The 21,439-nt window shown below is 36.9% G+C and overlaps 1 protein-coding gene across 2 annotated transcripts in view; it reads left to right on the top strand.

The window, feature by feature from the left end:
• Window positions 1–21,439, top strand: part of F13A1 (coagulation factor XIII A chain) — a 169,274-nt gene that overhangs the window by 54,612 nt on the left and 93,223 nt on the right. For both annotated transcript variants that reach the window (XM_059399386.1, XM_059399385.1), the window contains exon 5: window positions 19,216–19,334. In XM_059399386.1, coding sequence (XP_059255369.1) covers window positions 19,216–19,334 — 119 coding nt within the window. The remainder of the gene's footprint in view (window positions 1–19,215; window positions 19,335–21,439) is intronic.

The raw sequence follows: 21,439 nt of genomic DNA, 5'->3' as shown, positions 1-21,439 counted from the left end.
TTGTGGAGCATAACAAATAGCATGGAGGACAAGGGGAGTTAGAGAGGAAAAGGGATTTGAGGGAAATTGGAAGGGGAGGTGAACCATGAGAGACTATGGACTCTGAAAACAATCTAAGGGTTTTGAAGGGGCAGGGGGGTGGGAGGTTGGGAGAACCAGGTGGTGGGTATTAGAGAGGGCAAGGATTACATGGAGCAGTGGGTGTGGTGCAAAAACAATGAATGCTGTTAAGCTGAAAAGAAATTAAAAAAAAAAAAAAAAAAAGATCTGTGTGATGGCCCTCCACAAAGCCCAGTACACTGTAGCCTGACAGCTGCTATGCTAATTCATAACAAGGAACTCACAGAGTTGTACAGTCTGGTAATGGGTTAGCAGTTAAAAAGAGAGCCATTGCTCAAGTAGAAAAGATAACCAAGAGGAAATCAGAAGTTGACAAAATAGAGCGAGATGAGAAAGATGCTGAAAATACTGCGCACTTGATCTGTAAGTGATGTCCAAGGTGGCTTAGGACATTGGGCTGAAAATTATACAGGCATGTACAGTACTTATTGACAGAAGAATGTTCAGCTGAGTTCCCGAGAGCCCTGCAGCTTGCTTTGCATTCATAGGCAATTTATCCTCCTTAATCACTAAATCATTAATGGGGATCAATAGCAATACTACACCAGTGAGGACAGGGGCAGAAGCAGTGAGAATTATTGGTCAGTTTTTTAATTTAATAGCGCTAACCAGGCTTCAGATCCATCCCATGAATCTTAGAGAGAGATCCTTTCTCCCGGGTGTTAGAAAACTGTACCCACAAGGGTAGAAGGAAGGAGTTAGGGATTTATTGTGACTTCCTCTTGTTTTCCTAACTGCTCAGGATCTCTGGATTATGGAATATATTTCCTTATTTAAATTCAGAATGTACCAGATTGTTAGTCTAGCATTAGTGCCAGATAGTGTATTCTGAAAGATTTAGATGTTTCATACCTGTGCTTAGTACTCTGGGTCATGTTTGAGTATTCCGTTTGGTGGGACATCAATCATATTCGGGGGTCTTTTTTCTCTTCCTAACTTGTTTCCCCATATCCCCCATTGCTAGTTTCCTCTTACCTCACTCAGCCTTGTATCCCAGCACCTAGTACATACTTAATGTTTAATAAATGTTTACTGCATTGATTTAATAATTCTAAGTAAATGCTTTTTTGACTCACTGCACCTATAATCATAGACAAGTTGTAAATGCAATCTCACACCTTACCACCTTGAAAAAAGTCAAAAACTTATATGATATGTGTGGGAGTGATTTTGTGGGCATAGAGTATGTAGATTTCTCTCTCTTAGCATCTGACTTCAAATTGACATCTGGTATTTCTAACTTTTTATTCACTATGACTTTTTTTTAGATTTATTTTTTATTTATTTTCAGCATAACAGTATTCATTGTTTTTGCACCACACCCAGTGCTCCATGCAATCCATGACCTCTCTAATACCCACCACCTGGTACCCCAACCTCCCACCCCCCGCCACTTCAAAACCCTCAGATTGTTTTTCAGAGTCCATAAACTCTCATGGGTCACCTCCCCTTCCAATTTCTTCCAACTCCCTTCTCCTCTCTAACTCACCATGTCCCTATGACTTTTGTATTTTCCATTAAACAAAGAAATCAAATAAATTTAATGTAAAGAAATTAATGTTTCCAATACCTGGATACCTTTAATAGATAGTAAATAAATACAACCAACTTAAGTAAATATGCTATTTACTTAATAATTATATATGGTCTTTTAGACCCTTCAGTACAGAATGGTGTAATGCACCAAATAACAATGGCCAATATCCCCTTCTTTTTAAGACCTTGGGACTCAGGCCAGAATTTATATCCTCAATCTAGAGCCAGTCATTCATCAATTCACATATATTGATGGTATACCTTCCCCCCAATGACAATATGTAAGTACTCATGGCTAGTATGACAGTATTACTTATTCATCCACAAATACTAAGGGTCAGCATTGAACTGGGCACTGGGAATATGGTAGTGAAAAAGACAAACAATGTTTGCCTCACAGAGTTTCCACAAATATTTCACAAATAAATTACTAATAAACATGACTTACAGTTGTAAAAAGTATTAACATAAGTCATAGCACAACAAGAATATATAAGAGGGTCACCTGGCCTAGCCAGAGGGTGAAGAGAAATGGGTCAGTGGCTTATCTTTGTACCCTCTCCAGCCCCTAGAATAGTATTTGCCTAAAATAACAATCAGTTGGTTACTTTAATTTTTATGAAATTTTTAAAAAATTTTTTAAAAGCTTATATGAAAATTTTAAGCCCTTATTTATTCAAAACTCCTATTTAATAAAAGAGTACATATCACTCTTTCAAGTGATATGGAGGCTCATTCATCCTTTTCACACCAAGCATTGCAATGAGCAGGGAGCTCAGAGAGCTCATAGTAGACATTCTTTCCAATGGCATGTAGATGACCCCAGAATCAAGGTCCAAAGCTGTTTTTGAGATGCTCTGGAAGGAGCAGAGCTGAAAGGGTCTAATCATCAGCCGATTCATATGGTATCTAATTCCTTCTATGTGTAGTTGTTTATATTCTACAAAGAGTGCTCAAAGCCAGCATCTCTCTGCATTATGTATTTTGAGAAGCAGGATTCTTCTCTCATTCAGCCTAGCATTGTGCCAGGCACCAAGTTAAATGTTCAACAAATGTGTACTGAATTGAACTGATAACCATCATTCTGAGGGTCAGAGAGAGAATTATGAGCCTCACATTTCAAGAGAGAAAACAGACTCTGTGGTGTTAGATAAATTTCTCAAGGTCATATAGAAAATTAGGAAACAAGCTGGGGCTAAAACCTGGATATTCTGATTCGGTCAGGATACCCTCTTTTATCTTTAAAACCAGAACCACTGGCATCCCATCTTGTGTAATAAGAGAAAGAAGAAGTAGGTGTCAGGCTGAGAAGCTTTTATGATGTTCTACAACATTGAAAGTCCTGCTGTTAAAAATAAACAAACAAACAAGTAAATAAATAAAAATAAAACCAGGTTGATAGCTATAAGATCAAACTACACTTTTCTTTGAAAAAAAAGAAAAAAATAATAAGGATGCCAACAAGGGCACAGGCTCTCTTTGAGGATACTAAGTAAAGAATCTCTGACATTTTCTTTGTAGAACTGCTTTATGAATAATAGTCTATCTTCTGAAGATATTTAAGTACCTGAAAAGTCCTTAGCCAGCAAAACTAGTAAATCAGCACAAATCAAATAAACTTCCCAAGCTGGTCTAAGATGTAACATAATACAATATGTTTGCAAGGAATGAAATGGACCCAATTGTTGAGGAACTCCTTACTTGTGTTTCTTGGATTTGTTTCATTCCAGAGTTAATGAGTGCAAAGGTGGACCTCAAGTTGGCTGTATTAAACCATTTTAGGAAGACAGCGACTTTGGATCCTTCCAAAGGAAAAACACAAAAGCACAGACTCTAGAAATGCCATTCTTTTCTGGGCTCTATCATTTCCCATTTCTCAAGATGTGAAGTGATTCTTAACATGCCGATAGCACACACAGATTCTGGGGTTCACCACCCCCTCTGCTCTACTTTGAGATGGAAAAGCTACCATGATGACACCAACGTAGAGCCACATTTGCTCCACATGTGAAGCCACTCCCTTGAAGAGTGATTACATTCATCCAACATGTCTTCCTTCTTTCTTCAGTGATGCTCAGCTGTTATAGAAAGGGGAGGCAGGTAAAAGTTATTCCCAATCCCCTCGCTCAAAATTTCTCCCTTCTCTAAAGAGGTGACACATTTTGCCTCTTTAAAGGAACCAAGCTATTATTTCTTCCAAAGGATCAGAAACAAAACCAAATTCTGATTTAAGCTGGTAGGTGGTCTCTTCAGAGACGACTTACATGATAACATTCCTGGCACTGTAGTTTTCTTTCACCCCTGAGTTTGCTTTGCGGAGCTTGACTTTAATGCCTTTGGAAATGGGACTTACTTTAACTTTAAAATAGCATGTAAATAAGCAAAAGGAAATTTTCAGCCTAGGCAGTGATGAATAGCCATCCTTCTCTCAAAGAAGTTACACAGATACTAAAATCAATAGGCTCAGCATTCCTTTTTACATGTTTGTCATAAATTCTTACTTTTTCTGTGTGTGGAAGGCAAGTGGTAATTTCCAATGGGGCTAAACTCAGCCCTATAAGTGAATCCCAAAATTCTCAGCCCACAATGTTGTTGTTGCTGTTGTTAAAATTACTACGTTATCCCCACCAGAGAAATAGTAAAATAAATGAGATAATTCTTCTTTACTACTTGCCTCATATCAGTCGCCTTGGGGAGGCAGTTCTTTATAAGGCATGTTGAAAGCAGATGGAGGTATCATGCAATATTCACCAATGATGCCATGTGTAATCTGTTTTCCTCTTGAGTTTAAATTTCCAGAGGTCACTTAGTATCAAGAAGTTGTCAGTAGGTCCTTGGTGCTCCTTCTAACTCTATGATCTCTTTAGACCTACCTCCTGCTACCAACTTGCATAGATTTAGGTATAGCTTCCAATCCCCATACTTGTATACACACACACACACACACACACACACACACACACACACACTTTCCAACAGTTCGAACTGGTGAGTATCTAGAACAGTGGGTTATTGTCACTGTTTTTACTTTTAGTGGAATCCTCCATTTTACAAAGGTAGAGAACCAGGTTTTGCCCCAGAATCTAATAAAACCTCAATATGCATCTGAAACAAACCAGAAATTAAAAACAAACAAACAACCAAAAACACCAAAACACCAACAATAAAAGTGTCCAGAGGCAAATGATTAAGTCTTCTTATCTTTGTTAGCCTATCAAACACAGGGAGTTTTTTGGAGTTTCCATGGTGATATAATTTCTTCTTTTTTTTTTTTTAATCTTAGCTTTGGACAACTATATTTTAAAGTGACAGATCTGAATAAAAACAGGGGAAAGAAAGCACTGCTTTCTACCCTCAATCTTCCTTTAAAATCATAAATAAATTTAAAATTAAAATCAAGACTTCCCATTTGACTTCCTTGGCTTGTTGAGGATTCATGATTATGCCCGCTGGTTGTGAAGTGAGATTTAATTCAGCTGCTGGAAGGAAAAGGGTGGCCTGGTCTCAAACTCCTCCTTATTCATAGTTTACCATTTAAATTTGTAAGTTCCCATCAATAATAACCTAAAGCCCAATAGTAAATCCATCACTTTCTTCTTCTCTCACTCTCCAAGTTCCAGACATCCATCCCCACCTCTCAATCTTGCTGTAGGCATTTATTGCGTCATGTTCCCGGGCACTCTGTCCTGTGTGCTGGGGATACGAGACCTGATCCCTTGGACTCAAGAGTCATAGTCTCCTTGGGGAACAGCTTAGGATTCAAGTCCTGATTTCACGTCTTACTAGCACTATGGCCTTAACAAAGATATTTTACTTACGTTTTCCTTAGCTTCCTCATCTATAAAATAAGGGAAAGGTAATACTTTCCTCTTAGGGGTGTTAGGAGTTTTAATGAGTTTATTGTTTTGGTTGTTTTACCATACTCAGAAATTTTCTGGCACATGGTAAATACTAAAAACATTTTCAATTAATAACTAAATTACAGAATAATCTCCATACGGATGGATGTGACCACAGCATCCATAGGACACTAGGGGAACAAGGTTTAATCCAACCTGTGCTGGGAAGAAAAGGGTGCAGGGAGACCTGAAGGAAATTTAAAAGGCATGGTTATATGATGATATCTACTAAGGAGGAAAAAGTGATATTTAAGAGCTGAACATAACCTCTTCTTAAATAGGCACATCACTGAAATGCAACATTTAAAACGAACTTTTTAAAAATGTCTTAAAACTCTCATCTAATGATGAAAGCCTTATAGAATAAAAATAATGGAAGCATGAAAGGAACTCAGAGATCTACAAATCACAGACACTGTTAACATTTTCGTGTATTTCCATCCATTTAGTGCATTTTTTAAAGATTTTATTTCTCTGGTTAATTGAGAGAGAGAGTGCATGCACACATGCATGGGCAGGGGGTAGGGTAGAGGTGGGGAGGGAGAGGGGGAGAATGTCAAACAGACCCCATGCTGAGCACTGACCCCCATCACAGGGCTCGATCTCACAACCCTAACTGAAAACCAGGAGTTGGTTGCTTAACCAACTAAGCCGCCCAAGCACCCCTTAATGAATTTTTGAATGGTTTTAATTTTTAATCTGACAATTAATTGAATTGCCCTCAAATTAATTGAATGTCCTTTTCAAATAACACGTGTAGTTTTATATGGTAAAAAGTGAAATTTCCTTCTCACCTACCCTCCGATCCTCACTTCCTTAGAAAACTTTAACTTTCTGGACTGTTAACTTTAACTTTCTTGATTTCTATATTTTTCTGGATACTTTGCTATAATTTTCCATATGTACTTCTATAGAGTTTCTTTTTTTTTTTTTCCAAAACATAGGGGACATTCTTTATACATGTTATTCTATACTTTACTTCCTTACATAATATATCTTGGAAAGTTTTCTATATCAGTACATACATATTCTTTTTAATGACTACTGGGTGTGGTTGTACCATAATTAATTTGGTCTTTTGCTTATAAATATTTTGATTTCCTCCCATTTTCACCATAATACTTGTTATATTGAATGTTTCACATAGATGTTAAACAAACATATTTCTGTAGAATGAATATCTAGAAATGGCATTGCTTGGTCAAAGTCAATTCACATTTTAAAATTGCATAGATACTGCCAAATTACTCCTTTAAAAATGCTGCTGTAGGGATGCCTGGGTGGGTCAGTGGATTAAACCTCTGCCTTCGGCACAGGTCATGATCTCAGGGTCCTGGGATTGAGCTTCACATCGGGCTCTCTGCTCAGCAGGGAGCACACTCCCCCCTCCTCCGTTCCTGCCTCTCTGCCTGCTTATGATCTCTGTCTGTCAAATAAACAAATAAATAAAATATTTTTTAAAAATGCTGCTGTAGTTTATAATATAGCCACAACACAAGAGAATATTCATATCTTTATGTTTTCATTGACACCAGCTATTATCATTTGTTTTAATATTTGCTAACATGATGGACAAAATTTGGTAATACATTAACATTTCATGGTTTAATTCATGTATCTCTAATTATTAATGAAGTTGAACATTTTGTGTATATTTATTGAGCATTGCATTTCTTGACCTGTTCATATCTGGGACAATTTAGGTGAATTAAGGGTTAGCAAGAAAAGACACACATGAATCTTTTTAAATCAATTGATAAATTTTGTGTTAGTGGGAGAAAAAGATCTTATGGAAAATTTTTTCCCACAGGAATAGCCAGTCATCAAAACATCATTTATTGATCAGATATATCATTACCTGTTGGTTTTAAATGCCAACTTTATCATCTACTAAGGTTTAATATACATTTAGCTCTATGCATGTATTTATCTATTACTATGTCAAAATCAGTTTCATTATAGCATTGTTTTAGTTGGCTATAATCACAGCAATGTTCATTAAGAGAGGACCAGAAAATGTCACTGGTCTATAACAACAAGCATGTTATCTCATGGATCTGGCTTGTCTGTGGTTGGGCTACTGTAGACTGGGCCGGACTGGCCAGCTCTGCATTGAGAATAGCCAGAGAGGCCTCACTCCTTACCACCCCACTGCGGAGATACTCTGCTCTATGCGTCTCTCATCCTCCTGTGGCTAGTGGGCTTGCTAGGATATGTTTTTCTCATGGTGATAGCAGAAATGCAACAGCATATGCTCAAGTGTGCAATCACATTTCAAACCCCTACCTGCATCACATCGACTAACACCCTTTCAGCCAAAGTAAGCCCCAAAGTCAAAAGGGGGATGTTCTACCTTTAGAAAGAAGGATGAGTAGTTACATGACAAAAGCATGGATACAGGATCAGGTGGGTTAGAACCAAAGTTCAGTTTACCATGGGAAAATTCCCCCCATTTTTCTTTATTTTCAACATTTTATTTTGGGGTTATTTTTTCACATTGTCTTTTCAGATAAACTTTTTAAAAAAAGATTTTATTTATTTATTTGACAGACAGAGATTACAGGTAGGCAGAGAGGCAGGCAGAGAGAGAGGGAGAAGCAGGCTCCCCACTGAGCAGAGAGCCCAATGCGGGACTCAATAGGACCCTGAGATCATGACCTGAGCCAAAGGCAGAGGCTTAATCCACTGAGCCACCCAGGCGCCCTTTTCAGATAAACTTTTAAATCAGCATGCAGAATTCTAAAAAAGTATGAGTGGAATTTTAGTTGGGTTTTCATTTAATATAGAAATTAATTTGGGTAGAATTCATAAATTTTTATAATTTGGAATCTTCACATGCAATTAGAAACATTTTTAATGTTTTTATTTATTCAAGTTCTCTTACGCCCTTTAGCAGGGTTTATTTTTATTATTAAAACTTTCAAACAACTCAAAAGTAGGAAGAGTAGTACAATGAATATCTACTTACATATGTCCCAGATTCAATAGTTATCAAGATTTTGCTGTTTCTATGCCATCACCTGGTGTCACATAACATTCCTCTAGCCCTTTATTTATTAAGTGGTTAGTTTGATCTGAGACTCAATCAGATTTATCATCATGAGAATCATTCTCTTTTTGTGGTAGGGATAGGAAGGTAGAGCAAGAATACTACGTAAGTCATGCTGTACACTTCCCAGGGCATCCATCCCATCAGGAGATACATGATGTCTGGTTGCCCCTCTTTTAGTGATGTTTAGATTTATCAATAGGATCAGGTTTTATCAGTCTTACATCCATTATGAAATTCCCCACTAACCTTTTAACAAATCATTTTAGCCTAGATTCATTATTTCATTAGGGATTGCAAAATGGCAATATTCTAATCTGCCATTCCTTCTGCATCTATTAGCATCAATTATATCGCTGCCTTGAGGAAGTATTCATATAAGAAGTCTAGATATGTGTCCCTTTCCTTATTTCTAAGTTATCAGAATAATGAGTTGGTTTTTAGCACCCTGTAGAGATAACCAATGATTTTTTTAAATTACTATAAATCTATGAATATTGAATTTTTTTAATACTTTGTGATAACTTATTTTTTGATACTTGAATTGTCTTATTCTTGGACAGTGGGAGCTTTCAAGTTTATTTCTGATTCCTTTGTCATGACTCCTAGAATCTTTAATAGCCTCTTTATTTTCTGGTAAGAAGTATTTCAAGCTGGTCTTGTACATTTACTTACCCAGATTTTTAATGAGTCATTTCTCATAGGAAACCTGAGTACCCTTCTAGTATGGAAGGGGGAAGGGAATGGAATGGTACTTAGAGACCATAGTCCCGGCTCAAGAGACTCATTGCTACTATATTGGTTGTTTTTTCTATTTCTTTTCTGTGGATAGAATTTAACAATGTGGTTTCTAAAGAGAAAATGTATCATGAGCTATACTGATATTTTCAACTTAAATTTATTTTTTTAAAAATTCTTTTGTTTGATATTTTATTTTAATGGAATTAGATTTCTGATTATCATAGTATGCTCTGATTGAAACACTTCATAATATTTCAGGGACTAGTATAAATGGAAAAAATCTCATAATAATATTTGTTGATGAAAAATCATGGTGAAAGCAAACTTCCAAAAATGTATTTGTAGGCCTTAAGAGAATAAGCACAACAATATGGGAAGAGATAGCCAGTCTCTTCCTTCATACATGTTTTTAAAATTTTTCATATTATATCTTTCTAAAACATAGATATTTGACAGTCATTAGAATGGCCATCTTTTTAAAAAATCACAATCTCCAGCGGGTGAACAAAGTAAAGAGCAGTAACCCAGAACATAGTTGAATAAATCACTTCAGAGTCTTAAGTGAGAAGGTCTTCCAACTTCAGAGTTTATCATCAACTTGTATCTTCATTTTAGTGAAAATACATTTTAATTTTGGTTAAATGAGAGTCATTCCCCAATAGGATTAGTAACTGCATTCACTGAATTTCATATTCTTCATTTGTGAACTGTGAAGAAATGAATGGTAGCTAGAAGATCAATGGGATTCCAGGTAGAGCTGTAGGTGGAATGACATGTACAAAGACAAAAATACCTATATTTTGATTACAAAATTAACAGTGGTTTCAAATTTGAAACTTAATTACAGACCAACTACACCAAGCTTTCAAGTGGCAAAAATACAAAAAAGTCAAGTGTTACAAAATATTACAGAAAAAGTGCAGAGCCTAATAAAATAAAAGAACTGAAAAATATCTTGCTAGAGTTCAGCTTGGAAAATTTATTACCAAAGGGAATTTTTTTTTCACACAAACTATACTCAAAAATAGCTTGATAAGGCTAATTGCTGGCTAAAAGCATCAAAGGATTTATGAGTCGAGAAAAAAAAAATACCTTAATTGACAAGGATAGGCAGAGAAGAAACAAAGAAGCCCCTTACCCCCAAAGTTTATACCCACTAATATTTCTGCAGTATTACTGCTCTGATATACATCTCTTAATATGGCAACCATGGAATTAATCCATACTAAAGTCATTTTTAAATTAAAAACAAAACAAAACAAATTAAGCCTAATGCAATCTGACGAAAAACATGTCAAGGTATGTTTTCAAGATTATTTTACAAAACACCTACATATGCAAAATAGTCTCCAGGTAGCATTTTCAGGGAAAAAAAAATTCTTTGAATTTATCATTGACATGCTGTAATGACTAAGTTACACTATTTAAAGAAGTATTTAATAATTTTTTATATTAAGTTGATTTATTCAATACATATTTTTCTTTTTTTTAAGATTTTATTTATTTGACAAATAGAAATCACAAGTAGGCAGAAAGGAAGGTAGAGAGAGAGGAAGGGAAGCAGGCTCCCCGCTTAGCAGAGAGCCTGATGTGGGGCTTGATCCCAGGACCTTGGGATCATGACCTGAGCCAAAGGCAGAGGCTTAATCCACTGAGCCACCCAGGTGCCCCACATTTTTTCTTTTTTTAAAAATATGTTTTTCTTTCTCTTAAGTAAGGAAATGAGTGTGCATATAAGATTAAAAGAGGAATCATAGGCACACAGTAACTTACAGAAATGTTTGCAGCTGGGAGGGCCAGCAATCATGTAAACCTCAATCAGTCATGATGTTTTCCAAGGAAGAGTCAGTCTTACAGCCATTTTACAAAGATTTTATTTATTTGGGTTTTTTTGATGGGGGTGGGGGAAGGGAAAAGGGCAGAGAGAGAGGGAGAGAGAATCTGAAGCAGGCTCCATGTCCAGTGTAGAGCCTGATGTGGGGCTTGATCTCACAGTCCTGAGATCATGACCTGGGCGAATTCAAGAGTTAGACTCTTAAGTGACTGTGCCTCCCAGATGGCCCCATTTTACAAAGATTTTAAAGAAAACTTCTTTTTGATATTAGATTTTTTAATACTTTCATTCTTACTCAAAATCAGTCCAGCTCTTACTCCGTAGCAGCAAGAGTTACAATACCAATTTCTGCAGCTACAGTACTAAGTATCATAACAGGCCGGCAAGACATTATGAAAAAAAAAAAAAATGAAAGAATGACTTTCCCTCCAGATTAAAAAAAATTAATAAAGCAATTGAGGAAAAATAGCACTAAATCTAAAATTATTTGCAAAGGAATATTATGTAATAAGTTGCTTGAAGTTAAAATACAAGATTTCAGATTTTATTTATTTGATTTTGCTTATGCATTTTTCTCTTATCCTGCAGATCTTGGTTTCTAGTGTCATTAACATGATTGCTTATGTTATATTTATTTCAAAATAGCAATATCAATATTATTAGTACCAACATAGTTATTTTACAGTTTTTCTTTATGTTAAAGAATATATAGTGGGGATATACAGTGAAATTACTCTGGGGATATATAGTGAAATTACTCTGTTTTAAAGTAACTTGAAATAGTTTTCTGTGGTTAATTCACTAATCTATTTACCCAGTCATGTTAATTTGCTTCATTTTGGCTTCATTTATTTAAAAATTGTTTTGTCTTTTATTTCTATTTAGTATTTTTTCATTTATTTATTTTCAGCATAACAGTATCAGTATTTTTTCACCACACCCAGTGCTCCATGCAATCCGTGCCCTCTATAATACCCACCACCTGGTACCTCGACCTCCCACCCCTCCCCGCCACTTCAAACCCCTCAGAATGTTTTTCAGAGTCCATAGTCTCTCGTGATTCACCTCCCCTTCCAATTTACCCCAACTCCTTTCTCTTCTCTATCTCCCCATGTCCTCCATGCTATTTGTTATGCTCCACAAATAAGTGAAACCATATGATAATTGACTCTCTCTGCTTGACTTATTTCACTCAGCATAATCTCTTCCAGTCCCGTCCATGTTGCTACAAAAGTTGGGTATTCGTCCTTTCTGATGGAGGCATAATACTCCATAGTGTATAAGGACCACATCTTCCTTATTCATTCATCCATTGAAGGGCATCTTGGTTCTTTCCACAGTTTGGTGACCATGGCCATTGCTGCTATAAATATTATGGTACAGATGGCTCTTCTTTTCACTACATCTGTATCTTTGGGGTAAATACCCAGGAGTGCAATGGCAGGGTCATAGGGAAGCTCTATTTTTAATTTCTTGAGGAATCTCCACACTGTTCTCCAAAGAGGCTGCACCAACTTGCATTCCCACCAACAGTGGAAGAGGGTTCCCCTTTCTCCACATCCTCTCCAACACATGTTGTTTCCTGTCTTGCTAATTTTGGCCATTCTAACTGGTGTAAGGTGATATCTCAATGTGGTTTTAATTTGAATCTCCCTGATGATGAACATTTTTTCATGTGTCTGATAGCCATTTGTATGTCTTGATTGGAGAAGTGTCTGTTCACATCTTCTGCCCATTTTTTGATATGATTGTCTGTTTTGTGTGTGTTGAGTTTGAGGAGTTCATTATAGATCCTGGATATCAACCTCTTGTCTATACTATCATCTGCAAGTATCTTCTCCCATTCCGTGGGTTACCTCTTTGTTTTTTTGACTGTTTCCTTGGCTGTGCAGAAGCTTTTGATTTTGATGAAGTCCCAAAAGTTCATCTTCGCTTTTGTTTCCTTTGCCTTTGGAGACATATCTTGAAAGAAGTTGCTGTGGCTGATATCAAAGAGATTACTGCCTATGTTCTCCTCTAGGATTCTGATGGATTCCTGTCTCTCACTGAGGTCTTTTATCCATTTTGAGTTTATCTTTGTGTACAGTGTAAGAGAATGGTCTAGTTTCATTCTTCTACATAGAGCTGCCCAGTTTTCCCAGCACCATTTATTGAAGAGACTGTCTTTTTTCCACTGCATATTTTTTCTTGTTTTGTCGAAGATTATTTGACCATAGAGTTGAGGGTCCATATCTGGGCTCTCTACTCTTAGTTTTGTTTTGTGACTTTACAAAACATTTATGTAAACCCAAAGTCAAGCTACAAAGCAATAAAGACACTTTAGAGAGAAAGTCTAACTCCCAACTATCCCTCCTACACTTTAGATAATAATTTTGTTAATTTTTTGGCTTATCTCTACATTTAAAAATATAAGCACATATGTGAATGTATATAAATATATATCTAGCTATCTATTTACCTCCCTTATTTCTTAAATAAAAGGCAGTAAACTATATATATTTTTTGTGCACTTCTTTTTGAAAATGAGATCTTGGATATTCTTCCATAGCAGCATATAACGATCCTTCCAAAGTTTTTATATAGCTGTTCATTATATACCATACTTCATTCAACCATTTTTTTGTTCCAGGAATTCCTCAATTCTTCTGGAAGTGCTGATGATATTCTTTCTTAACATACGTTCTTATATAATACATATATATGTATATTAGATATATATTATATATATACATATATATGTATATATCATATAGAGAGAGACAGACAAAGAAGGAGAGAGCCAGAGAGAGATAGAAAAGTATGATAAGACAATGGAGATTATCTGGAAAGTTCAATATCTGCCTAAAAGGCATTTTATTATAAGAAAATACAGAGGGTGCCTGGGTGGCTCAGTGGGTTGAGCCGCTGCCTTCGGCTCAGGTCACGATCTCAGGGTCCTGGGATCGAGTCCCATATCGGGCTCTCTGCTCATCGGGAAGCCTGCTTCCCTCTCTCTCTCTCTCTCTCTCTGCCTGCCTTTCTCTCCATCTACTTATGATCTCTCTCTGTCAAATAAATAAATAAAAATCTTTAAAAAAAATAAAAATAAATATAAAAAGAAAATACAGAAAAATAAAAAGAAGGAAAAATAAAAAGAAGAAAATAGTCAAAGATAAAGGAGAAAGCAATTCCCAGAGCTAAAGAAAAACTCACATTGTCAAACTGTAAAGGATCAGAGTATCTCAAACCTAGTAAATGAAAAAGACCCACACCTAGATGCAAACTGTTTAAATGTCAAAACTTCAAAGAAAAAAACAAACCTTAAAGCCAACTTAAAAAATATTATCTGTAAAAGAATAAAAATAGATTGAAATTATGTTTTTGTGGATGAAAATTTACTTGCAAACCTTTGCACTTCTTAGGTTAAAACTCAGTTAAAATTGTCTACAAGCTCTATTACAAAGCTGTCATCATCAAGACAGCATGGTACTGGCACAAAAACAGACCCATAGATCAATGGAACAGAATAGAGAGCCCAGAAATAGACTCTCAACTCTATGGTCAACTAATCTTCGACAAAGCAGGAAAGAATGTCCAATGGAAAAAAGACAGCCTCTTCAATAAATGGTGCTGGGAAAATTGGACAGCCACATGCAGAAAAATGAAATTGGACCATTTCCTTACACCACACACGAAAATAGACTCAAAATGGATGAAGGACCTCAATGTGCGAAAGGAATCCATCAAAATCCTTGAGGAGAACACAGGCAGCAACCTCTTCGACCTCAGCCGCAGCAACATCTTCCTAGGAACAACGCCAAAGGCAAGGGAAGCAAGGGCAAAAATGAACTATTGGGATTTCATCAAGATCAAAAGCTTTTGCACAGCAAAGGAAACAGTTAACAAAATCAAAAGACAACTGACAAAATGGGAGAAGATATTTGCAAATGACATATCAGATAAAGGACTAGTGTCCAGAATCTATAAAGAACTTAGCAAACTCCACACCCAAAGAACAAATAATCCAATCAAGAAATGGGCAGAGGACATGAACAGACATTTCTGCAAAGAAGACATCCAGATGGCCAACAGACACATGAAAAAGTGCTCCATATCACTCGGCATCAGGGAAATACAAATCAAAACCACAATGCGATATCACCTCACACCAGTCAGAATGGCTAAAATCAACAAGTCAGGAAATGACAGATGCTGGCGAGGATGTGGAGAAAGGGGAACCCTCCTACACTGTTGGTGGGAATGCAAGCTGGTGCAACCTCTCTGGAAAACAGCATGGAGGTTCCTCAAAATGTTGAAAATAGAACTGCCCTATGACCCAGCAATCGCACTATTGGGTATTTACCCTAAAGATACAAACGTAGTGATCCAAAGGGGCACGTGTACTCGAATGTTTATAGCAGCAATGTCCACAATAGCCAAACTATGGAAAGAACCTAGATGTCCATCAACAGATGAATGGATCAAGAAGATGTGGTATATATACACAATGGAATACTATGCAGCCATCAAAAGAAATGAAATCTTGCCATTTGCGACAACATGGATGGAACTAGAGCGTATCATGCTTAGCGAAATAAGTCAGGCGGAGAAAGACAACTATCATATGATCTCCCTGATATGAGGAAGTGGTGTTGCAACATGGGGGCTTAAGTGGGTAGGAGAAGAATAAATGAAAGAAGATGGGATTGGGAGGGAGACAAACCATAAGTGACTCTTAATCTCACAAAACAAACTGAGGGTTGCTGGGGGGAGGGGTTTTGGGAGAAGGGGGTGGTATTATGGACATTGGGGAGGGTATGTGATTTGGTGAGTGCTGTGAAGTATGTAAACCTGGTGATTCACAGACCTGTACCCCTGGGGATAAAAATATATGTTTATAAAAAATAAAAAATTATATTAAAAAAATTGTCTTTATATATTTGTTTTCTGTTTCCATTTCCTCTCTGTGAAATCATTTTCCTTTTTTTGACTTTTTAAAAGCACTTTTTAATTTTTTCATCAGTTTATTGGAATTCTTTATGTATAAGGAAAATTTGCAAAGGTTTTCTGTTATTGCAAATATTTCTGTAGTGAACTTTTAAATTACATTATATCTGAAATTCAAAAGGTATATTTATATTTAAAAAAAAACATGGAGGGACATCTGGGTGGCTCAGTCTGTTGGGCTTCCAATTCTTTAGTTCAGCTCATGTCATGATTTCAGGGTTGTGGGATCAAGGCCTGCATTGGACTCTGCTCTGGGTGTGGAACCTGTTGAAGATTATATCTCTCCCTCTCATTCTGCCCCATCCACCCACCCACCCCTCGACTCAAACTCACTCTTCCTCTTCTCCTCTGAAATAAATAAATAAATAATAAAAAATTTTAGATCTTTTTAAAATTCTTTCTATTATTTTTGTTTAGATAAAACTTTTTCATCTAGAGACCAAATATTCAATTTTTTACTTTTATTTTAAATTTCTTTTGCTTTCTCTTTTTCAATTCAGGTTTTAAATTAATTTTCAGTTTATTTGATGTACAGAGAAGTTACTTTTCACAACCAGCCAATTTTCTCAGCTGAATTTAATAAACACTCCAGTCATCTTTAATTTATAGTATTTTCTTTATCATATATTGATTTCATAGAAACATGCATACAGTAACATCTATTTCTAGACTCTCTATTTTGACCCATTAATCTATTTTTATACCAACCATTTAAATTATAGTAGCTCTATAATACAATCCAATTTCTAATATCTTATAGGACAAGGCTATAAACATCTCATATTATAATGAAAACGTGTTAAAAACACATTGTCAAATGTCACTTCTAGACCTCAGTGATCTTAAGAGGAGATTTCTGTCTCAGTACCAGGCCTCTGAAACCCACTTGACTAAGATGTTTTTTATCACAATGGTCACAGTAGTCAAGCCACTATTATAAAAAGATGAAAGCAAAAGTGGCCTTTACTTTCCAGGGTGTTTGATTGTATCTGGTGGAGGACTATGCATGTAAACGGTCAATGCCCCTTCACACACATCCTTATGAGATTTTCTTTTAAAAGTGTTCTTTCATATTTCTGCTCAGAAACACTGACCTCGAACACAGTTGTCACGTCTCTGGTTTGTTCCACTTAGAAAGGAAGCTCTCACTTTGGTTTAGGGGCCATACACCTCCGGACCCTGAACGGCCAATGTGAAGCCTAAGAGCTCACATCTGCAAGGGAAGAGGGAAAGGCTGCAGTACATTTGTAGTGCGACTCTGATTTTCCTGGAAACATGAAATGGCTTTGGGATGAATGAGCTATTGATATGGTATCGATGAATTTCCAAATAACTAGCTTGGATGAAAGATGCTAGACGCCCCCCCCCAAAAAAAGTACACACTGAGGATTCTTTTCATATAAAATGCCAAGAAATGCAAATGAATTTACGATGACAGACAGCAGATCAATGGCTCCCTGGAAGGAGTGAGAGGTCAGAGAATCCAGAGGGAAGAATTACGAAGGGACACAGGAAAATTTTGAAGTGATGGATAACTATATTATTTTGATTGTGAAATTTCACACTTTAAATATGTGAAGTTTTTGGATATTAGTATCTGTGTAAGTGTGTGTGTGTGTGTGTTTGCAGAAAACCAACCAAATAGTAGGCAAGAGGTAGAGAGTAGAAACAGGAAGATAAAAGAAAGTACTGGGGAGGAGATAAGACCAAAGACTCTCCAGGAGATTTAATCACAGCTGTAATATAACCCAGAATGGGGGTCTAAACGGGCTGGATGGAGCAATGCTTTGCAAACCTTAATGTATACATAAATCCCCTTCAGATCTTAATATGCAGGGTGTGATTCCTTAGGTCTTGAGCTGGGGCCTGAGACTCTGCATTTCTCACTAACTCCCAGGTAATGCTGAAGCTACTGGTATTTCAATGATTCTTTTGAACAGCAAAGGCCTAGAGCATTTGTTCTCAGTTTGGGTTGCATATCAGAATCACTAGAGAGCTTGAAATAAATAAATAAATAAATAAATAAATAAGATTATATAAAGGAGAAAACAAGCAAACACTTGATATCTGGATCTTGCCCCCAGAAATTCTGATTTGATCAATCTAGAGTTCAGTCCAGATGGAATTAAAGGTTTTTAAATCTACTCAGATGATTCTAATATGCAGCCAAGGTTGACATCTACTCCAAAGAAAATGATAAAAGTCTTACGGAATGAGGAGGAAACAACTCCAAAAAGGTAATAGGGAGCCAGAGAAACATAATAAACCATGTCCCCAGTCAGAATCAAATGTCTCCCTATTCCAGCCATGCAAATTTATCTGAGTGTACCTGTATAGTCCTGCCTTTGTTAGTGATGCTTTTGCGGCTTTCATACTTGACCTGGAAATAAATATCAGGCTAATTATGAAGCAGGCATATGGGGAGCGTGGCCTTACTGAGATTATGGCCACAGGGAGAAAAGTCCTTGCAGTGGAAGAAGCTGACTTGGAAGGCTGGTCGGACACACATACTTACCAGCACATCCGCAAGGATTGTTCACTGGTAGGAGACGACCCCCAGCCTGTCTCCTCCTGTCCATGATGGGCCACACACCAGGCGAGACAGACCATGCTAGATTCTTCTAACACATCCCAGACTTGTTTTAAACATTTCAGTTCGGCTAGTTTCCTATTAATGTTAATAGCTTGGAAATTATTTTTCGATCTGTGTAACAGATTTGTATCTGCATCCCAGAATTCTGATTCTGAAACTACTGATGTCCCAGAATCTTAAAAATGTTTAATGAGACGTGTCAATTTAATTGTACTACTTGGAATTTAAAGAGCCAGGGTTTCTGACAAATGTCATCCTTCGGATACTGATCTTGGCTACGGATTAGGTTCACCATTGCCGAAATTACACATCGGGAAATGAGCTCTCTTTAGTGAAACAAAAGACTTTTTTTGTTTTTCATTTAGTTGATTAAAATGCCACTTAGGACCAGAACACTTACAAGTATATTAAAGCAGTCTGGTTTGGTAATCATCATTATCTTTGAATTCTGACGCAGAGGATGCTGTGTACCTGGGTGATGAGAAAGAAAAGGAAGAATATGTCCTGAATGACATCGGGGTTATTTTTTATGGAGACTTCAATGACATCAAGAGTAGAAGCTGGAGCTATGGTCAGGTGAGCCATTTAACATTTGTCATTGTCAAGGACATTTTTCCTTAATATTTTTTTGTCACATGTATCACTACAAGGCCATATGTTGATATCAGACATACACAATTTCCCACATTTGAGGATCTGAGACTCCAAGGCTGACAGCACAGGAGCAGAGACTTCAAAAGGCAACTACGTAATTTATCCACTGAAAGCACGTATCTTCAGGTATCAAGGTTACCGAGATCAGAGATTCTATGGATAACATAGCATTCTAGTGAGAAATGCTTGGCATCCAGTACAGTCAAATCACATTACCTTAGAACTTGTTCTTCAACACGGAATAAGTTTTTTCCTTTTCTTATAAGGAAAAGTGTTTTGATGCTGTTGCAAAGGATACTGTAAGGTGTGTGCCCAACTCAAAGAAATCCCCTTTTTAAAATCGTTGTTAGTATAAGATCCTAGAAAATTAGAAATTAGAATTAGAAGAGACTATCACCATTTCATCAAAGGAGGGCCCACTGGACTTTTACTTTGAGACATTTTATCAACTAGAATCTCACATTACTGTTTGGATATAAAATAATAAATAGTATTCCATTTAAGATATTCAATAATCCAAACTATTTCAGTTGGATATCGCTAACAACGGAAAAAGCGACTGATTTTTCTGCCATATTCCCCTAAGAATGTATGTCCTGTGACTCAGTGAAGACCCTTCATTAGCAACATAAGAAAAGATGAGTGTGTCATTTCTCAGAGAGTTTGGATGAGATGATTGGAATTGTGCACCATTGCTCTGCGTATCCAGGATGGTAGATTTCATGGAACCTGGCCTCATCAGGTTGCGTCATATTTTCTTGGTTTCTGATGCCTTCTTTTGACTTCCATGTGAGTTTCCCTGCCTCCCTTACCCCTGATCCAGCCTGCCCATTGGGATCAATGTCATCACTAGTTCTTGTCTTATCTGCCTGACTTTACAACCTACTTCTCCACCTGGACTCCTGAGAATCGCATGCCCAGTGCTCAGCCTTGGTCACCTGCACTTCTGATGTCCTATCAAGCTAATCATCTGTGTGCTCTTCTCCTGTTTTTGGATCCCAGGCTGGCTCCCTGGTTACAAGCCTTCCTCTCCTGAAAAACATACAATCCATGATACTGCTTATTGTCTAGTGGCCTAATTCCTAATGTTTAGGTGTGATTCTATTTGTGTCCCCAAAGTAACATTTTGTAGAGAGCTAATAAGGAAAGAAGACACCAAGATGGGTAACAGGGAAGAGAGGGAAAGAATCCCAAGTGATCAGGGTTCTCCTCAGCCAGCATGCTGAGTAGCCTTTGGGTAGACACCCTTGAGCCCTATCTGTCTCTCTTGCCACTCAGAGTCCCTTAATTTGGGTCTTTTAGTCAAAACAAATATCCAAGCCAGTAGTTTGCAATGGTGCAGGCAAACAACTTATCCTGTGACTATCTCTTTACCTCCCCAGTTCACTCAAAATTTTAAGTCCCACAGACTGAGAGATGGTACTTAATAAGAACCAGAAAAATGAGTTCTTTACATATCTGAAGAACTAGTGCCCTTACATTATAACAACCATCCTATCAGTTTAGGTTCTCCAGAAAGTTGGTATTTTAACTAGATTTAATAAAGAACTACATAGTAATTATCCATTAAAATTGTGGTTTCTGTCACAAGTACGTGCGTGGATATACAAGGTTTTCAGACCTCTTATTCAGTGAGATCCAATATAGGAGAAATTTCCCCATTTTGCTATTTTATTACTATTTTGTCCTGTTCCTTTCTTAAAAAAAAAAAAAATTCTGGTGTTGCATGGGGCCAGCAATTCTTTCTAAGGAAATCAAACTATGAACAGCCTCCCATGCTCCTCTCTGTAAGAGGTCCTGAAACATCTTTAAGAACAGAGAGATCCTGCAATGGAACTGACTTCTAATCTGTTCCCTTGATAATGTAATCTTTCTCTAGACCTTCCCGCCCTCTCTTTGGAGGAGTTCACCTTGTTTTTTTTTTTTTTTTAATTTTTTATTTTTTATAAACATATATTTTTATCCCCAGGGGTACAGGTCTGTGAATCACCAGGTTTACACACTTCACAGCACTCACCAAATCACAT

Source organism: Mustela nigripes, chromosome 5 (assembly GCF_022355385.1).
Source record: "Mustela nigripes isolate SB6536 chromosome 5, MUSNIG.SB6536, whole genome shotgun sequence".
NCBI classification, from domain to species: Eukaryota; Metazoa; Chordata; class Mammalia; order Carnivora; family Mustelidae; genus Mustela; species Mustela nigripes.
Note: the sequence above shows the minus strand (reverse complement) of the source record. Positions and strands in the feature narration are given on the sequence as shown.